This window comes from Antedon bifida, chromosome 5 (genome assembly GCF_963402885.1).
Source record: "Antedon bifida chromosome 5, ecAntBifi1.1, whole genome shotgun sequence".
Lineage (NCBI taxonomy): Eukaryota > Metazoa > Echinodermata > Crinoidea > Comatulida > Antedonidae > Antedon > Antedon bifida.
Genome location: NC_136230.1, coordinates 394,108 through 415,941, shown reverse-complemented (window position 1 = coordinate 415,941; position 21,834 = coordinate 394,108). Strand labels below are relative to the sequence as shown.

Genomic DNA, 21,834 nt, shown 5'->3' with positions numbered 1-21,834 from the left:
ATATAAATAGCAAGGCAATTTAATAAAGTGGGTCTATCTAGAAGACGTCATTATATGAATTAAAGGCATGATAATTTGGTAAAGATGTTGGATAACAAGAGGTCACGTGAAGTTCATCAGAACGATTTAAGTGCATTCTCACAACTAACTGACTTCTCAGATCTTTTTGTTTTGCGCGTCCATGATATGATGCGCCGACCACCACCGCTGATTACAGAATTTTGACTGCTAATCGGTGGTTTATTCAAATACAAAAATCCATACGCGAACACAGTATATTTACCTGTACTCTTCTGTATCATGTGTGAGCTTTAAATAACTCTAATAAATAGCATTTTTTTGGAAAAGTGGGCGTTTCCCCGGTGTAGTCTTTTGATACGTACGTACGCCGCTAGGTGGCAGCAGACATAGATGGTAAGGAGATGAAAGTTGAGTTTAAGTCACAAGTGGCGTTTAACATTCGCATGTGACTTTTGTTTACATCGTCATGCACCATGCACACAAATTTAAAAAAAACCTGAAAAAAATGAAATTATAGTTGTTTCCGCCTTCTGCCAGAAATTCTGGAATTTCCAGAGGATAAAAACGGCAACAACAAAGGTAGGCAGGTCTAGAGTGAGTGAATGAAATGTTCACACTAGAAAGAAGCCAAAATTATTATAAAAGTACTTGGCAAGGCAACACAAACTAGGCTTGGCTAGGCCAGCCTTTTTTTATATAATTACAGGATGTATTATTAGTACGTCCTAGGCATAGTACCGTAGTATGTAATAGTAGCTGTTACTAGTTTTTACAGGGTCATATTTGAGCTAGGCTAGATATAATAGGCCTACTCCACTCGCTAGATGCCGCTGAGGGACCTTTGGTTTACTAGGCCAATTCCCAATAGAGATATTATTATAGTGATAATAGGCCTGTATGCTAGTCCATGGCATATCTACTAACTATCTAACCACGGTAGGTATATCATGGACCATGGATGGAGATCCGGAGTAAAGATGTATGTTGGGTCGGCAATGGTCATTTCGGACCCGGTGTTATGGAAAGTTGTGTATGGCGTGCCACATGTTAAAATGCATACATCATTAATTAAATTAAAAAATTAATTGTTTGTTTTTAATTCTAATTACTGGGTAAGCTTTAAAGGTGTTTGAACTTATTTTCCCACCAGTCACACATCTCATGTAAATTTATTTTGTATTTATTATTTTATTCTGGCGTAAATCAATAAAAACAGGCTTTTGTTGCAACAGCTCCAGATTGACTATCAATATGCAAAGTGGTTTTGTTGATACATGGGCAACAAATGAAAAACCTAGTGTAGCAGTGGAAGCAACGCAATGGCATGATGTACAGGGAAAGGTAGACACGTTATTACACCAACATGAGACAGGAGACAAAGGAGAAGATTGGGCATCAGGTACCATATATTAAAGATGTATTGTCCCCCTGAAAGAAAAACAATTCTTACAATTTTTTTGTTGAATATGCCATTTTAATAATTTTTTTTTCTACGGAAGTGATTAACTTTATTGAAATTACAAAACAACCTATCCAAAGTCTGATTTATTTAGTCTTTATTTTTCAATACAATACATCTTTAAGAGTAGTACTAAGTACTTAATTGAAAATTATGTGATCATGGGTCAAGTTAAATCGACGCAAAGGGAGTTGTGTCAAATTCAATTCCACTGTCTTCCAAATTCAATCTTTTTGATTTCAATCAGTCTATATTTTTGTCATATTTATATTTGCTTTCAGAAATAACTAAACTTCATTGGATAAGTGGACTTGAACGCTCTAAATGTGCTAACCGTACCTGTTCGAAGAATTTTAACATCACTCGGCGCAAACACCATTGTAGGAAGTAAGTTTTTTAATGCTTTAGCATGTAAGGTGAGATACTCTAATATTTGTCTACGATTGTTTTTTAGGTTGAAAATCAATTTTTAAACAACCCATAAAGATAGGTTTTTTTTCAAACTCTTGTCCATTATGCACTGTCTACACTATCAAACTAGTTTGATAAAAAAAGTGTGATGTGCCCAAATATGGTAGTGATATTCCCAAATATGGCCCTGATATGACATCATCATGTCCATATAATGGACACATTACAATTTGTTGTGACATAAAGTTTGATAGTGTAGACAAGGCTTTACTTTTTATCTTTAAGATGTGGTGAAGTATTTTGCAAGTCTTGTCTAAGATACCAAAGAAAGCTTTCATCATTAGCTGAATATGATCCTAATGGTCGCATGTACCAGGTATAGTTCACCAGTATTTTGAGCAGTTGCAGCAGAAACAGGCCCTACGACAGTTTAGCAAAATACAGAGATTGTGCAAATTGTATTTCTTAGACTTGGTTCTGTGAGAGTATGCTTAATTTATTTTGTTCAATATCCTCCGGTAGAAGAGAGATCATATGATAATTTTTTTAAGAACTCATTGTAGATATAAAGTATTATTTTCTACTGAATAGTAATACATTTACTGATGCCAAAGAAAACTTTCATTTCTTTTACACAAAAAACATTTATTTTTTTCAATAATTATTGATAGGTGTGTGAAGTTTGCTTCAGCTCTGAACCTCAAGAGGTTGGACAAGTTTGTTTGTTGACATCTGCTTTTATGGATCTTCGACAAGCAAGTCAATGCAGAGAATTGAGTTCTAAGGAAATCCAAGTTGGCATTAGAAAAAGGTAATTGAAATAATAAATAATATATCAAAAACTTAACACTCTTATGTTGGCCAAAAATTTCTGGTCTTAAAATAGAAACAAGAACTTTTTAAAGAGAGTTGGCTAAACATTCTATCATCTGCTCATATTTAATCTAATTTTCCTTGATCGTTGGCTTCTATTCCACCTTATTGTGTCATAGAAGTACTGTCTTTATATAGATTACAATACAATCAATATCAGGTTCTGTAACAACAAAAAGAAAGAGTCACTTTTAACAACTGAGAAATATTTACATTTTTTTTTTACAGTTTCCAGATTAAACGTGAAATTAACAGATTAATTTGTGGCTATAAAGAAAGTTTAGCAAAAGACAAAAGTTTAAAAGACAAGGTACAGGGATTGATCATTAAATCTGATACACCATCATGGCAAATGGCTAAAAGTTGGATGGTATGTTGTTTTTATACATTTATACTGTATGGGCATCGGTACATCAACCTGAAAATGATAGTTAGGTGACTCCAATACTGGTTCTCTAACAACTATACACTTTCACAAAACCAGTCTTTTCTTGAAAGTCTAAGAAGTCAAAATTTAAAAATACTGTACCATAATTTCTGAAAAATCCGGTATTTGGAAGGTTTACTGTATTAATTTTGACCTGAAAATGTTTATGAATTTCTTTTTGAATGGAACTTGCATTCCCAACATGTATTCAAATAGGCAAAGTCATTGTAGCAAAGATGTGTTAAGCTCTGTCTACACCATCAAACTTTATGTGACAAACAAATGTGATGTGCCCATATATGTACATGATGATATCCTATCATTACCATATTTAAGAATATAATTACCATATTTAAGCATATCACTACCATATTTAAGCATATCACTACCATATTTGGGCACATCACACTTTTTTTGTAAAACTAGTTTGATAGTTTGTCTGATTGAACTTCTATCATGAGAAAAACATTTTTAGTGAAAACATGGGTTAAGTGAAAATGTTTTGCATTATAGATTAAGGATTCCAGGCTAACCTGTACTGTACAAACGTGTAAGAAGATTTTCAATCTTGCAAATCAGAAGCATAATTGTCGGGTGTGTGGCATTGTGACTTGTCATAGCTGCTCCAGTCGGGACTTGCTTCTGTTTGTAGCTGACCAACATGAGCGAGATCGGTTTGGACATGAGCCTTGCTGGGCCATAATCAAAGTTACTGGAGTAAGTCATAAATTATACAATAATTCATCATTCAAACACATTGATGCAGTAAACTCAAATTTAGACTTTTTGGTGGTTAACATGCTTGCCTTCCAATTCCAAGGTCCAGTGTTCAATCCTGATATAGTGCCAGTGACCATATTCACCAATGATTCATCATAATTATTAAGTATTTAACTACAACTCAATGAGTATTTCCCTTAAAGTGTATTCACTCAGATATGAGATTTATTTTATTTTAAGGGTAAGTATTTCCCTTAGCCCAAGTGTGATTGGTGAATACGGCCACTGATTTGTAACTCAGACTGCACCTTAACTAAAAGATCTTTGTAGCATTTAAGTGTGGCGTTTTGGTAGTATTTTGCTTTTGTGTTTCAGTGCCCGGCTAAGGAGCCAAACATCCACTGTTACCTACGCATATGCAATTTTTGTAAACCAATGCTGGAGAATCTTCAGTTATTGGAAGCCCAAAAGGCAGAGCAAGAAGGACTCACGCTGGAATCTATGTCAAAACTGTTTACCATTCATGAAAATATTGATAAAGTACAATCTAAAATTGATGACCAGTTGCCAAAGGTATGTTTGACTTAAGCTGGTTTCATATGTGCTTACTTCAGATGGTTTCAAATAGTTTCATATTGTGCAACCTTCTGAACTTTACTGACTGACATTTTTTTTCAAACAGTACAAGCAGTTAGTAGATGGATTAGAGATAACATCAGCCAGTCCTCGTTCTCTTCCAACAAATCGCAGCAATATGCAATCACTAGCCAAATCACAGGTAAGGGTCAGTCTAGATCTAAGTATGCACAGGTGAGGTCAGTCTAGATCTAAGTATGCACATATAAGATCTGTCTAGATTTAAGTATGCACATGTAAGGTCAGTCTAGATCTAAGTATGCACAGGTAAGGTCAGTCTAGATCTATGTGTGCACAGGTAAGGTCAGTCTAGATCTAAGTATGCACAGGGAAGGTCAGTCTAGATCTAAGTATGCACAGGTAAGGTCAGTCTAGATCTAAGTATGCACATGTAAGATCAGTCTAGAGCTAAGTATGCACAGGTAAGGTCTGTCTAGATCTAAGTATGCACAGGTAAGGTCAGTCTAGATCTAAGTATGCACAGGTAAGGTCAGTCTAGATCTAAGTGTGCACAGGTTAGGTCAGTCTAGATCTAAGTATGCACAGGTAAGGTCAGTCTAGATCTACCTATGCACAGGTAAGGTCAGTCTAGATCTAAGTATGCACAGGTAAGGGTCAGTCTAGATCTAAGTATGCACAGGTAAGGTCAGTCTAGATCTAAGTATGCACATATAAGATCTGTCTAGATTTAAGTATGCACATGTAAGGTCAGTCTAGATCTAAGTATGCACAGGTAAGGTCAGTCTAGATCTATGTGTGCACAGGTAAGGTCAGTCTAGATCTAAGTATGCACAGGTAAGGTCAGTCTAGATCTAAGTATGCACAGGTAAGGTCAGTCTAGATCTAAGTATGCACATGTAAGATCAGTCTAGAGCTAAGTATGCACAGGTAAGGTCAGTCTAGATCTAAGTATGCACAGGTAAGGTCAGTCTAGATCTAAGTATGCACAGGTAAGGTCAGTCTAGATCTAAGTGTGCACAGGTTAGGTCAGTCTAGATCTAAGTATGCACAGGTAAGGTCAGTCTAGATCTACGTATGCACAGGTAAGGTCAGTCTAGATCTAAGTATGCACAGGTTAGGTCAGTCTAGATCTAAGTATGCACAGGTAAGGTAAGTCTAGATCTAAGTATGCACAGGTAAGGTCAGTTTAGATCTAAGTATGCACAGGTAAGGTCAGTCTAGATCTAAGTATGCACAGGTTAGGTCAGTCTAGATCTAAGTATGCACAGGTAAAGTCAGTCTAGATCTAAGTATGCACAGGTAAGGTCAGTCTAGATCTAAGTATGCACAGGTAAGGTCAGTCTAGATCTAAGTATGCACAGGTAAGGTCATAGTATAGATGTAGCAACCACTGATAATGTCATTGTAAGCCGCAATGTAAGCAATATTATTATTAGACTTGGATCAGGCTATTGTGTACTAAAACTTACTATACTTACAATTGGTAATGCAGCTTGGTCTGTTTACAGGGTGATCTCATGGACCACTTCAACAAATTTGTTATGTGTGTAAGCTGTCTTAAACAACTTAAGCCGTCAAGTAACCTACAAGTAAAACTAGCAAGTAATATAATAAAGGTAATGATTTAACATTTTACACCCAACCTGTGATGAGACGATTTTTCTCTGTTGTGGCGTGAACCACCACTTTTATTCATTCATTTATTCATTCTACATTATAACATGATTAATATAAGTTAAACAGTAATATGTTACATATGCTGTAAATCTACATCTTCACATATCTATTTGATCATTGTTATTTGAATTTGGAATTAATGGACAATCTCCATTCCACTGCCTTATGCCTCTAGATGATTGGAGTTAACATATTTGCAATATATAAAAAATACATATACTGTAATTATTTATAAATTATTTTCTTTTCTAGTGTAAATTTGATTTTTACCATGAAAACATGTCCAGCTTTCGAAAACTAAAGAGACAACTAGAAGATGTTGCTCCACCAGAGATATTAGCAGGCATTCAAGACATTGTTGATTCTAAGGTGAACAATCATTGAGTATTCAGTAACATTAATGTTCACAAACATTTGTGATAACATGGAAACATATGAATTTATTTTTGGTGCATACATTAACATTTGTAGATAACAGGGTAAATGAATGTATGTTTATGTGCATGTATGTTTATGCATTTGTTAATAACAGGTTACATTAATGTACAGTATGTTTTGGTGCATACATTAACATTTGTGGATAACAGGGTAAATGAATGTATGTTTATGTGCATCCATGTATTTAACGTAGTACATGAATTAAGTACATTTGTTGATAACAGGGCACATGAATGTTTGTTGCATGTACATTATGTTAATATTAAACAGGGTACATGAATTGGGTTTTATGTGCATACATATACAAGTGTTCACCAACATTAGGTACTGTACATTGTACAATTAAACTATGCACATACATGTTTAGATTGCCTTTCACTAGTGTATTGTCATAAACACGTACTAACACTGATATAAGCACACACACTTTTCCAATCATGAACATTATGTAAATATTTGTTTATTTATCATTACAGTAATCACACTTTCATTAGATTTCTTGATCTTGTTTAACATACATTAATTAGTATTTAGGTGGATTTTGCTATTTAACATATATGTTAATGTACTGTACTAAGTCTATAATGTTAGTTCATGTTATAAATATATATAAATATCTATAACATAGTGATTATATGCCTAATACTTGACTAAATCCTGAAGTAATAAGTACTTAAATAGATTTGATAACATTTTGTAGTAACAATACCTAAAATATTATAACCTTTTTTTTTATACAAAAAAAAACCACATTACATATATATGTTGGTAATATTCTTGACTTAACATTTGTTTCTACTTTTCTAAACCACAGTTGACTCTAATAATGTACTGTTATCTTAACTTTCCATTCTTATACGCAATGAGATATTGTGGTATCCAGTTATATGTTCTGTTATATGTACTTCGTTCCTAGTCATTATACACAATAGAGATAGTAAATTAATAAATGGTCACAAATGCCACAAAGATACAGCAAATTCTGTTGAAATGGCAATGTAACCATCAATGTACATAAACTTTGCATTATGCTCAGAGTTTTATGTTGTAGGAGATTCATTATTATCTAAATAAATGTTACCATTATGTTTTGTCAGCACACACACGCACATTGTCCATAACATTGTATTGGATGGTCCATTGCTCACATTATAGGCCTATCATTATTATCTAAATAAATGTTATCATTATGTGAGCACACACACACGCACATTGTGCATAACATTGTATTGGCTGGTCCACTGCTTTTGTCACATTATTATAGGCCTATTGTTATGAATAATTTGATTCTGAGAAATATAAATATTCATACATATTCTTTTTGTTATGTTTCTGTCATTTAATTCATTCATTCATTAAGCTCTGTCTACACTATCAAACTTTATATGACAAACAAAATGTGATGTGCCCATATATGGACATGATGTGTGTCATCTCACTACCATATTTGTATATATCACTACCATATTTGGGCACATTATACTTTTTTTGTCAAACTAGTTTGACAGTGTAGACATAGCTTTACATGCACACACTTCTTTCAGTATTAATGCAAGCCCTTTTCTCTGGCTGTTATTTATTATACTGTATTGCATGCATTTCTTATGGGTTTAATTTAGGGGTTTTTGGTTCAACTTTCAGACTATAGAGATTGCTTGTTTGTCTATAACACAAGTAGCGTATGAAACATTACATTTGTGCTTGAAATACAGATTAGATGAAACATTGGCCAGTAATATTATACAGACATCAGAGGTGAGGATTTCATTGGTGGTAAAATGATGTAAAAGTGCTATTTTTTGGCATAACTTAACACTTAAGTTCTGTCTACATTATCAAACTAGTTTGACAAAAAAAATATGTGATATGCGCATAGAGACTATTCAGCGCATAGAGACTATTTGTATTTTGCGCTTTATAAATTTAAAACCATTAACCATTATGGTAGTGATGTGCCCAAATATGGTAGTGATATGATGCCATCATGTCCATATTTGGGTGATAACCAATGGTGTAATATTTTTGAACTATACAATGTTAGTGATGATGAGAATTGTGATGATGAGAATTGTGATAATGATCAGTCATGTTTTGTGGATGTTATGATAAATTAAAGCTTGTGTTGACCAATCACAAATGACAATTTCGAAAAATCCATAGATTGGTCAGATTACTTGTAAGTTTTTGTTATACTGTGCATATTTTTTCTTTCTGTCAAATTTTTATGAATAGTTATCTTAACTTCATCATTGTTTACTTGATGCAATAAAATGAAATGAAATTGTAATAATTATTCCACCATTTACAATAATTCATCGTTACGGTGATTTTAATGCTGATTTATGAAAAGTTGTGAAATTATTTATATATCTAGCCTATTTTTATGTATATATATATATATATATACCTAGCCTATATTTATGTATATATACTGTAGTATGTGATACAAACTGTTTTAATACATTCCCATTTAGGTGTGTAAAATGGAGTTGCGTGAACACATGAAGAAAAGGGGTGAAAACTGGGAACAATGTTGTCAGCAAATGGAACTTTTTATTAAAATACAAATGAAGGTAGGTTCAGTTTATTTCTAATTAATGTATTGTCATGTGACCAGTTCTTGCCAACCCTATATCAGGTAACAATAAAGATTGGCTCCCATTGGATGGAAGGCAAGTAAGTTGACCAATCACAAGCAATGGAGGATTCTTTCATTCAATTCTGTCTTTGGTCAAATCGCTTGCGTTGCGTGTCTAGTGGGAACAAGACTTAAAGATTGGTTCCCATTGGATGCAACGCAATGGCGTAAGTGCAACGGAAGTAAAGTTGACCAATCACAAGCAATGGATTATTCTTTCATTCAATTCTGTCTTAGAGATTGATTGGACAGACTATTTAATTTGTTTTCTCATTGAAATTGTAAAGCTAAATGAATTAAAACATAACATTTAAACAGTTACAGTGTCTGTGTTCGTTCTTGCTCCAGTAGAGAGGTGGAGAAAATGTATACAGCAATTCCGTTTGCCGTAACGGGTTTTTGTTATGTTTCTGTCTTGACGAAATAAATGAAATGAAATGAATGAAATATAGATACATAACATTAAAAGAAAAGCTGAAACTCTTCAGTTTTAAGCCTCCTGCCATTTTGATTGCAGGTTCACGTGCATTTTAGTTCAGTCATTACTAGTACTAACTACACATGTTATAAGTAGCATTAAATGTACCTTTTTAAGGGCGATGGTGTAGAGAAACGTCAGTACTTGCGTCCATCGCGAAGACTGGTGGGGGCGCACGGTGTCACGTACGTAACAGCATTTTTATCAGAACGAGTTCCTTACATTGCCCAGCAGATACACCTGCAATTGTCATCTAGAAGTATCGACAGAAAGTTTACAAAATCGAAAGAAGCACTTTCAACCCTGCGATGTAAACTTGAGGAAAGTCAGAAGAAGGAAGAGATGTTGAAGCGATAATTGTTGAACTGTAATATTGCTATTTTTCTCCTGTTTTTAAATTAAATGCACATGATCTACCCTCAGGAAATATTTTCATTATTACACATTATTTATGATTATTATTAATGTAAACGCATCGTTATGTGCACATTTCGATGGACTTAATTTAACAGGAAAAATAGCAATGAACAGATAATATATTTGTTAAGATAAGCCAAAGTATCTTTACGATGTGTTACAGTAAGCCTAAGCCACTCTGTTATTTATAAATATCAGGAAAAAGTGATGAATATAATTTTAAACACAGCCTTCGCTTATTTATACACCTTTCTATACAGTACTTAAGATTTAAGAGTGTACTTAAGATTTAAGAGTATACCAGGTGACTTTGTGATTGCTTCAAGATAAGTACGAAATAACAATGCAATTTGAAGTTACCTTCTTTTGTCAAAATGCAATACTAATATTTGTTACGAACGAATTATTTTAATTGTAAATACTAAGAGACGTCTGATGATATCTAGATTTATATTTGATAAACCATACAATTATTTTAAGTATTATTTGTATCACAAAAGAACTTTGATAAAATTATAACCCTAGAGTTATTGGCGAATTTTTTTTTTTTGCTGTTGGTTTGGGTTTCGAAATAAAAAAAAGCATTTTGTTAAATGAAAATATGCCTGTTACTACAGGCATTTAGGTAAAGTTTTATCACATTTTAAATGAAAACATTTGAGTATTTTAACATTAACTTCTATAGAAATGGATATTGTCAATAAAAATACCATTGATAAATGAATGTATAATGTTGAGTTATTCTGGTGCACATTGGAGGGAATAAATGTTGTTCCTTGCCTTTGCCATATGGTTCCCCTCTAAAGACGCAACGCACTTGAAATCACGCAGCGCAATCACACAGTTGCGTACGTCCTTGTGTTGCGTCCTCTATTGTTAACCACACCTTAAAGGTCTGATTAACCATGCGCCTGATAATAAAATTGAGAGCGTCGCTTTCGCTCTTCAATAAAAATAGTCCAATGTCCATTATTATTTGTTCTCCCGTTATTATTGAAAAGTGCTGCGAGAAGTGCCATCGTTGGCCCACACAAAAACAGCAACTACAGTCAATTGCATTTAAAATGTTTACAAAAACAATAATGTAAGTACTGTTTTCCTTTATTAAAAAATTAAATCAGATGAGTGTGAATTTGAGACCTGCTTATTGAGGCCTACCATTAGTTTCAGAATTTTGTTTGTACCATCGTTAATAAAAAAGGAGACAAAACTGGAGAAAACATGTACAATAGAAAGAACGAATGAAATAAAAAAAACTGTAAGGAAACAGTACCTTTCCAGCTGTTGCTGGGTAAAAAATGTTCTTAACGCGGACGCCATTGTCAGCAATGTGGACAAAACTGGCGAATTACTTATTTGTTTTTGTTTTTTCTTAAAAGCAACGCCTAAATAATGTATTAAATTAATATTTTGATAGGTCTATGCGCTGGAAAGTACTCTGTTTTCTGATGATTTCTTCAGTAGTTATCATAATTGAATTTATTTATTTTACACACCATACACCAAAGTATTACACGAATCAGTCTCATAATGTTGGTGGTGAAAGCAGTCGCATGTAAGTACGATATAATAATGTGTATGTAATTATGTTAATGTCATTTTCCACTATTGTTTTGATTTTATGAAGAAAGAAAGGAAAATAATTTTTAATAAAATGAAATACGTATTGAATGTAACGGGTAAAGACAGGCCCATTTATTCATGTTCATCTTCCTTTCTATATTTCTATGTATAAATCCATTAAATTATTGAAAAAATGACAATAACTTTGTGGGTATCAATGGATTGATCGCAATGGAGATACAACTGAAATAAGCAAAAGCTAAATCAAAACGACAAACAGCCAGAAATAAATAAAGAGCTTTTGGGAAATACTAGCCCTTCCTCAGTTCGAGTGTATGTTTTGCATGCAATGATAACAATGATAGTAGGTAGAAAGTACTTCAAACTATTATCGAGTTAAATCTCTTATCATAGCATAAACAATTCTGTCTGAATGTGTTTAGTTCTTCCCAATTCTTTTTCTCGATATGTAAAGCACCATTTGGATCGATTTTCAGATGTTTACCTTAAAACAATATATTCAATCTTCTTTGTATTTATTCATCTTTTATTTCGGAATCTCTGGTCCATAGAAAATAACATAATTGTGTATAAATTAACTTAAAAAGTATGAGTGACAAAGTACAATAAGACGCACTCTCATCCTAGGATGCTATTCCACCTGGACTTTAGAAATCTACTATTCGTTGTGACGAATTATTTGTTTACATGATTATTAAGTATGTGGGTTTAATGTATTTTTCTTTGTAGTTGATCTCTACCAAGCTACCTTCTTTGTTTTCTACTCTTATTCAGACTCCACCCATCATTCACCACCCTGTCTCCTATTGTTGTATTTCTTTTATTCCTGTCCACCCAGGCAGCACTTGCCAGTTCTTATACTATGACGTTATCCAAATTCCTTCACTTGCACTGATGAAGGGCTGGTGTTGCCCGAAAGCTCTGCTAACTTTTCTTTCGTTTTGATTTAGCTTTTCGCTTTTATGTTTGTATCTCCATTGAGATCCAGCCACTGATACCCACAGCTGTCATTTTTTCAGTAATTTGCCTTTGGATTTATATATATACATTGTTAATGTTACATTCTTTTTTCCTTCTTAAATGCAATTAATTTGATGAAAAATCGAATAACGTGTATCCGGAATTTTAATATGCAGTCAGCTCAACGTTAATTCAAGTATATCTTCAATCAAACAAAAGTAAGTAAGCAGCATTGATAGTAGTGGACTGGAACGGATAACCAATTCCAACTATACATGTAATCTGTTTAAATAATCATATATATATATATATATTTATTATTATTATTTTACCCTATAGATTGTCCTCGTTGGAACGTTTGTTTCCCCACAGTCTTAATATTTTGATAGAAAAGCCCAAAATAAGGAAATCAAAGAAAGGTATACATGCAACCTACCAGTTGCTGCAAAGTTGGAAGTGGAAGAAAACGCCAAAAACGTTAGTAACTATTGATAAAAAAGGTACATGTGCAGTAATTGGAAATTCTGGAATACTTCTCAATAGTTCATGTGGACAGGAGATAGATTCACATGATTTTGTGATGAGATCAAACTTGGCACCAATTAAAGGGTTTGAAAAAGATGTTGGAACCAAAACTGATTTTGCTAGTTTAAATGCTCAACTAGCTAATACCGCTTTGCCTTGTTTTAATAATGTATTTGATACATGTCACGAAAAAATGTTGAATAGGTTTGCAGAATATAAAGCTTCGATTATTTGGTTAAGTAAGCTTGGACAAAATATAAAACCAACTTATCTTAATGTTACATCGCAACTTTATGATCACAATATACGATCAAAAATAGCCTACCCTTATAAATCTATTGGAACTCAAATTATAAGGTAAGCAACATACATGTAATGTTAATAAATAACGAACATAGTTGTAATATTCTGAAAAGATATAAAATATAATACTTTTTTATTTTTTATAGATTCTGGAACATAACCTCTCCTTCATCGGGTCTGTATCTTTACACCATTGCAGCATCGTTGTGCAAAACAGTTTCTCTCTATGGCTTCTATCCATTTCATAAATTACCAAACGGTAGACAACTAAAGCATCATTATTTTGAAGAACGGTATTTTGACTACTCGACTGTACATCGCATGCCTGAGGAGTTTAAAATGTTTACAATTTTACATAAAGCTGGTTTTATTAAGTTGGTTACGAATGTTTGTTTACAAAATACAAATCATTTGCAAAATTAACATTGCATTTATATTAATAAGAAAGACGATGAATGATATTATCAATTTGGTCTCTGTATTTCATATTCAAATATTAAATAGTGATCGACACTGAATCAGTTCAGCAATTAAGTTCCTGGTTTAGACTTTTTATTCATTCATTTCTTTTTTCTAATATTTATTCCAAAATAGAAAAAGCGTTTCGAATCGCCTTTAAAAGAAATAATTCAAGTTTTTTTTCCTTTTGTAAGATTCACTCACCTTTATTTCATACTTTGTTACTCATTTTTAATAAATACATTTCTTTGTAATCAATCAGTTCTTATTTGTCTTATATATTTTGTTTTTGCATTTACAGTATATAACATAACACCACCAACCATGTACAATAATTCTTTTTATAATATAAGCATCTATTTTTATAATCTATCTCCAATGTACTTTTTGCACAGTATTTTATTTGTTTTATGTTTTGTATTGAATTTTGTTTATATGTATTGTTGACGTGGGTTTGGTTAAGCACATCTTTTGATGACAGTTTTTTTAACTTTTGCTCTACCTCGACAGCCCCGTTCAACTTTTTTGTTTCTGATTGTCGAAAGATTGAAAATTTAAAAAAATAAATAAAAACAAGCATTAATTTTGAAACGCCCGGGTGATATTCTGAAAATGAATAATTTAAATGTATAATATACATATATTTCTTTTTATATTTCTTTTTTTATATGTTAAGTTTCCCATTTGTCTTACAGATGTAGATCAATAAATATAAATTATACAATTCATCATTAGATTTTTTTTTTTTAAATGGAAACAAATCAACTCAGCTACACTTATACAGTAGAATAGACTTTTACACATTAGTTCTCATTTATAAATCGAGTTAATGCAATCCATGTGACTGTGTCGTCGCTTATAGCTTGGTTCCCACTCTCTAGGAAACAACACAATGACGTTATAAGCGCAAGTAATTTGAACGTGACTCGATTGATCAGCTTCTGATTGGATAACGCGTTTTGCGTTGCATTCAAGCGTCAACCACACTTATCTGATCAGTTGCGGCCGATCACACTAAATAAAATTGATGGGAGAATAGACCCACCTATCATGTATCTTTTTCTTCCTTCGATAAATCCGGAAAAAGTTCCTCGATTCGTATTTAAAACTACGATATAAACAATATTCAGATAACAGGCCAAACGCATTTTGTATTTTTCACTGGTTATTCAATAAACCTAAAAGTAGTACAAGATAAATTCATAAAATAGAATAAAATCAGATAGGCCTATGTGATAACCGTTTACATTAATTATTAACATTCGTATTTGCACATCAGTATGTGACTACGTAAACACCATAAAGATAAGCTAAGTACCTACACATCTTTGGTAAGTTTGTTGGACTTTCAGAGCAAACATAATTTCTATGTATATTTTATATGCAAATTTAAACTCGTTATATCAAAATAAGTAATAGGCCTACTGTTAACAAATCCAACGTTTGTATTTTATTTACTGTAATGTTACTCTATATTGCATGCCGTCACTAAAAGTAGGCCTACACCATTTAGAGATAATATTATGATACTCAAATAACTAATTGTTATGTTTTTGTTTCATGTAGCACTTTCACTTGGTTTTTTGTGTGTAACTTCTATATTTCTATAACTATATAAATGGCTATTGTCAGTAAAAATACCATTGATAAACTAATGTATAATATTGCAATATTACACTCCTTCAGTTATTCTGGCGCACATTGGAGGAATTAAATGCATGCATTAGATTATTCAAAAACATTTTGGAACAAAATAATTAAGTTCAAAGCTAGGTTTCCTCAAAAGACGCAACGCACTGGAAAGCACGCAGCGCAATCACACAACAAAGAGACAGTTCAGGTGATCGTCACTTTCGCGTACGACGTCCTTGTGTTGCGTCCTCTATTGACGACAACAAACCTCAAAGGCTTGAATTAAACATATGAGCCTGATAATAAAATTGAGACCGTCGTCGCTGTAATCCTACAATAGAAATAGTCCAATGTCCATACTCGTTTGTTCCCCCGAGAAGTGCCATCGCTTGCCCCACACAAAAACAGAACTAAAATTACATTGTTAAATGTTTACAAGAACAACAATGTAAGTACTTTTTTCATTATTAAATTTATTTAAATTAAATGTAAAACATAATTTGATCGAGCAAAACAGAGTGAAATCAGATGAGTATGAATTTTAGACCTGCTTATTGAGGCCTACCATTAGTTTCAGAATTTTGTTTTTACCATCGTTAATAAAAAAGGAGACAAAACTGGAGAAAACATGTACAATAGAAAGAACGAATGAAATAAAAAAAACTGTAAGGAAACAGTACCTTTCCAGCTGTTGCTGGGTAAAAACATGTTCTTAACGCGGACGCCATTGTCAGCAACGTGGACAAAACTGGCGAATTACTTATTTGTTTTTCTTTTTTCTTAAAAGCAACGCCTAAATAATGTATTAAATTAATATTTTGATAGGTCTATGCGCTGGAAAGTACTGTGTTTTCTGATGATTTCTTCAGTAGTTATCATAATTGAATATCTTTATTTTACGCACCATACACCAAAGTCTTACACGAATCAGTCTCATAATGTTGGTGGTGAAAGCAGTCGCATGTAAGTACGATATAATAATATGTGTATGTCATTATGTTAATGTCATTTACCAATATTGTTTCAATTTAAGAAAGAAAAATAAATTCGAATTAAAGTGAAATACTTTATTGAATGTAACGGATAAAGACAAACCCATTCATTCATAGTTATCTTCATTTCTATATTTCTATGTATAAATCAAAAATTAATTTATTGAAAAAATGAACATTTTTTTGGAGGGATGGATCTCAATGGACAGCCATAAATAAATTGCAGAGCTTTCGGCCAACACCCGTCCTCAATGCGAGTATATGCATAGTAATAACAGGGAGATGTAAAATACATCTCCCTGGTAATAATAACTGATAACAAATATAAACTTAGGAAGGAAATAATCGAGTTCACTCCCTTATTTTTATATATAATTGTTTTCCGATATGTTAAGCGTTTGGATCGATTTTCAGATTTTCACCTTTAAACAACTATATTCATTCTTTTTTTTATTCATTTAATCTTTTATTTCGGAATCTTTGGTCCATAGAAAATAACATAATTGCGTATATATCACTCTGAGTGACAAAATAGGCCTACAATAAGACGTCATCTTGGGATGCTATTCTACCGGGAGACATCTACTATACGTTCAGACGAACACATTCATTGTTAATTTGTTTACACGATTATTAAACTCTAAATATATCATGCGGGTTAAGTATAATTAATATAGTTTCGTCTGCAAATACGCGTGTATCAAAATAATTAGTACGGTACGGTAGAGCTTTGGAAGTATCACATTATGCTGATCATATTGACAAAATCAACTATAGAACAATATAAAATTTATACAAAACCATTTATAATATTTGTCAAATTAATGTTTACATAATTTTATAAATATTGTTTCATTCATTTCATATTCTTTTTTCTTTTTCAATGCAATTAATTTGATGAAACAATCGAATAACGTGTATCCGGCTTTAATATGCAGTACCGGCTTCGACATATTTTCTGATCAACTCAACGTTAGTTCAAATATATCTTCAATGAAACAAAAGTAAGTAGCAGCCTATACAAATTGATAATACTAAATAGTGGGCTGGAACGGATAACCAACTAGAATTGAATAGTTTGGTACCGACATTGTTCATTAATTATACTATAAGATGTACAATTATTAATGCAAAATTAAACTAAAATAGTTCATAGTCCACAAATAATAATAATAATTATTATTATTTTACCCTGTAGATTGTCCGCCTTGGAACGTTCATTTCCCCACAGTCTTAATATTTTGATAGAAAAGCCCAAAATAAGAAAATCAAAGAAAGGTAAAATACAACATGTAAGCTACAAGTTGCTGCAAAGTTCAAAGTGGAAGAAAACGCCAAAAACGTTAGCAACTATTGGTAAAAAAGATACATGTGCAGTAATTGGAAATTCTGGAATACTTCTCAATAGTTCATGTGGACAGGAGATAGATTCACATGATTTTGTGATGAGATCAAACTTGGCACCAATTAAAGGGTTTGAAAAAGATGTTGGAACTAAAACTGATTTTGCTAGTTTCAATGCTGAACTTGCTGTTATCGCTTTTGCGTGTTTTAATAATGTATCGGATAAATGTCACGAAGAAATGTTGAATAGGTTTGCAGAATATAAAACTTCAATTCTTTGGTTAAGTAAACTTGGGAAATATAGAAAAACGTACCTTGATGTTATATTGCAACTCTATAGTCGCAACATCAAATCCAAAATAGCATATCCTTATCAATCTATTGGACCTCAAATTGGAAGGTAAGCAACATACATTCAATGTTAATAAATAACCGCAAGTCGAATATAGTTATAATAATCTGAAAAGATATATTATATAATACTTTCTTATTTTTTACAGATTCTGGAACATAACCTTTCCTTCATCTGGTCTATATCTTTACACCATTGCAGCTTCGTTGTGCAAAACAGTTTCTCTCTATGGCTTCTATCCATTTCACAGATTACCAAATGGGAGACAACTAAAGCATCATTATTTTGAGGAAAGGACAATGAACTACTCCACTCTACATCGCATGCCTGAGGAGTTTAAAATGTTTACAATTTTACATAAAGCTGGTTTTATTAAGTTGGTTACGAATGTTTGTTTACAAAATACAAGTCATTTGACAAATTAACATTGCATTTGTATTAATAAGGAAGACGATTAATGATATTATCAATTTGGTCTCTGTATTTTCTACTTAAAAATTAAACAGTGATCGACACTGAAGCTAGTTGACTATTTGACCAAGTTCAGCAAGTACTAAGTTCCTGGTTTAGACTTTTCATTCATTCATTTATTTTGAAATTCTATACCAAAATCTAAAAAGCGTTTCAAATCGCCTTTAAACGAAATAAATCGAGTTTGTGCACTTCATGTGACTGCGTCATCGCTTATAGCTTGGTTCCCACTCTAGGAAACAAAGCAAAGACGTTATAAGTAATTTGAACGCGACGCGCGTGATGGATCATCTTCTTCTCAGCTTCTGATTGGATAACTCGTTTTGCGTTGCATTCAAGCGTCAACCACACTTATCTGATCAGTTGCGGCCAATCACACTAAATAAAATGGACGGGAGAATAGATCCACCTATCATGTATCTTTTTCTTTCGATAAATCCGGAAATTGTCCCACTAAACTATAATATAAACAATATTCAGATAACATAGGCTAAAACGCATTTTGTACTTTTCACTGGTTATTAAATCAAGCTAAAAGTAGTACAAGATTAACATTAAATAACATAAATGAAATAGGCCTATGTGATAATCGTTTACATTAATTATTAACCTATTTATTTGCACATCAGTATGTGACTACGTAAACACCATAAGAGATAAGCTAAGTACATAACATCGTTAGTAAGTTTGTTGGATCGATGATTTCAGAAATAAAAATATAATAAATACTCAATTCCATTTATCTGGATTAAATTAAACTCGTTTTATCAAAATAAGTAAAAAAATACATTTTTATTTACATTTGTATTTTATTTACTCTATTTCACTCTGTATTGCATGCCGTCAATAAAAGTAGGCCTACACCATTTAGAGATAATAATATTATGATACTCAAATAACTACAACAATTGTTATGTTTTTGTTTCATGTGGCACTTTTTTTTTGTGTAACTTCTATATTTGTACTTCTATAGAAATGGCTATTGTCAATAAAAATACCATTGATAAAATAATGTATAATACTGCAATATTATACTCCTTCAGTTATTCTGGCGCACATTGGAGGAAATAAATACATGCATTAGATTGTTCAAAAACCTTTTGGAACAAAAGTAATTAAGTTCCAAGCTAGGTTTCCTCAAAAGACGCAACGCAGTGGAAAGTACGCAGCGCAATCACACAACAAGGAGACAGTTCGGGTGATCGTCACTTCCGCGTACGACGTCCTTGTATTGCGTCCTCTATTGACGACAATAAACCTCAAAGGCTTGAATTAAACATGGGCCTGATAATAAAATTGAGACCGTCGTCGCTGTAATCCTTAAGTAAGCTTGGCCAAAATAGAAAACCAACTTATCTTGGAGTTATATCACAACTTTATGACTACAATATACGATCAAAAATAGCATACCCTTATAGACTTATTGGAGGTGAAATAGTAAGGTAATCAAACAAAATCCATGACTACAACCGTAGTCATAATTACAATCATCAGCAGTTAGAATCAAAACTATAAAGCACTAAAACATGTAAAACAATACCTATACCTGATGTGTTTTATCCTGTCTAGGCCTTAAATATGTTTTAAGTAAAAAAAGACTTATTCTTTTTTACAGTTTCTGGAACATAACTCCTTCATCTGGTCTGTATCTTTACACCGTTGCAGCTTCGTTGTGCAAAACAGTTTCTCTCTATGGCTTCTATCCATTTCACAGATTACCAAATGGGAGACAACTAAAGCATCATTATTTTGAGGAAAGGACAATGAACTACTCCACTCTACATCGCATGCCTGAGGAGTTTAAAATGTTTACAAGTTTACATAAAGCTGGTTTTATTAATTTGGTTACCGATTCTTGTTTACAGAATACAAATCATTACAATGAATTTATATTATTGTGTTTTTCATTTTATTTCAGTTCATTCAATTTTACGAAAAGACACATTTAAAAAAAAAAGAAGGATACAAGAAAACTGAATGAACTGAGGATAACCCAAGACAGTTTAATAAAAAACTTATTTCCATTGAACTCACCAAAAACAAAAGAAAACATTGAAGACATTGCAACTTCCTAATTTAAATTTTAAAAACAACTTTATATAGTAAAATTTATAATACATTTAGAAAATTCGTAAGATGAGATATAACAATTGATTAAGAATTAATATAAAAATATACTATAGTGGAATATTATTGGATAAAAATAAAAAGTTTTATTAAAACAGGTTATTTAATAAACAAGATTAACATTAAATTAAATATAACCGTTTACATTGCTACATTAATTATTAACCTTTGAATTTGCACATTTAGTATGTGACTACTTAAACACCATAAGAGATAAGATTAAATTAAACTCGTTTTATCAAAATAAGTGATTCTGTTAACAAACGTTTTTATTTTATTTACTCTAATGTTACTCAGTATTGCATGCCGTCAATAAAAGTAGGCCTACACCATTTATAGAGATAATAGATTATGATACTTAAATAACTAATTGTTATGTTTTTGTTTATTAAGGTCGTGGTATACTTATGATTATAAATTAGGCCAAATAAATGTGCACGTGAAAAGGCTATAACATTTTAAAAACATTTAGTTGTTAATTTTTACAAGAAAAATGTAAGTATTGTTTTGTTATAAAATAACCATAATGTAAACACACATTTAATAACGAGCATAATAACACAGTAGTCAACCATCCAAAGATATAAGTATACATACTAAAAATACTTTACAGTTTTGGGAACAGAAACTCGTTTCTCCCTACTGCAATAAATGAAACATAGAAACGTTGATCATTTTATACTATACCCTTTCACACACCAATCTTGCTTGTATTTTGTATTTTAAACAATATTTTATCTGTATTTTATACGATGTGTTTTTATCTGTATTTTATACGATGTGTTTTTATCTGTATTTTACCGAATTTTAACCTTTTTAACTCATTTTATATTTTAATGTGAATTTTTAATTTTGAACAAACGAAAATAATCTCAAACCACACATATTTTAATGTGTTTGACCATGAATAAATGAATACATGAATAAAC

At 32.1% G+C, this 21,834-nt stretch overlaps 2 protein-coding genes across 3 annotated transcripts; both read left to right on the top strand.

The window, feature by feature from the left end:
* Window positions 1-477: 477 nt before the first annotated feature.
* Window positions 478-10,827, top strand: LOC144843225 (uncharacterized). 2 transcript variants are annotated; one of them, XM_078700014.1, is made up of 14 exons: window positions 478-600; window positions 1,254-1,420; window positions 1,762-1,867; window positions 2,177-2,267; window positions 2,563-2,702; window positions 2,993-3,134; window positions 3,705-3,908; window positions 4,287-4,484; window positions 4,594-4,689; window positions 6,017-6,124; window positions 6,438-6,554; window positions 8,265-8,378; window positions 9,098-9,196; window positions 9,857-10,827. In XM_078700014.1, exons 2-14 carry the CDS (start codon window positions 1,273-1,275, stop codon window positions 10,094-10,096), a joined length of 1,803 nt encoding a protein of 600 aa, XP_078556140.1. In that variant the 5' UTR covers window positions 478-600; window positions 1,254-1,272; the 3' UTR covers window positions 10,097-10,827. The 2 variants fall into 2 exon arrangements, with proteins under 2 accessions (XP_078556140.1, XP_078556141.1); XM_078700015.1 differs by having other exon boundaries at window positions 526-600; window positions 1,238-1,420.
* Window positions 10,828-12,870: 2,043 nt separating this feature from the next.
* Window positions 12,871-14,295, top strand: LOC144842477 (CMP-N-acetylneuraminate-poly-alpha-2,8-sialyltransferase-like). The gene is made up of 4 exons (XM_078698923.1): window positions 12,871-12,875; window positions 13,040-13,582; window positions 13,675-13,821; window positions 14,289-14,295. Exons 1-4 carry the CDS (start codon window positions 12,871-12,873, stop codon window positions 14,293-14,295), a joined length of 702 nt encoding a protein of 233 aa, XP_078555049.1.
* Window positions 14,296-21,834: the final 7,539 nt, after the last annotated feature.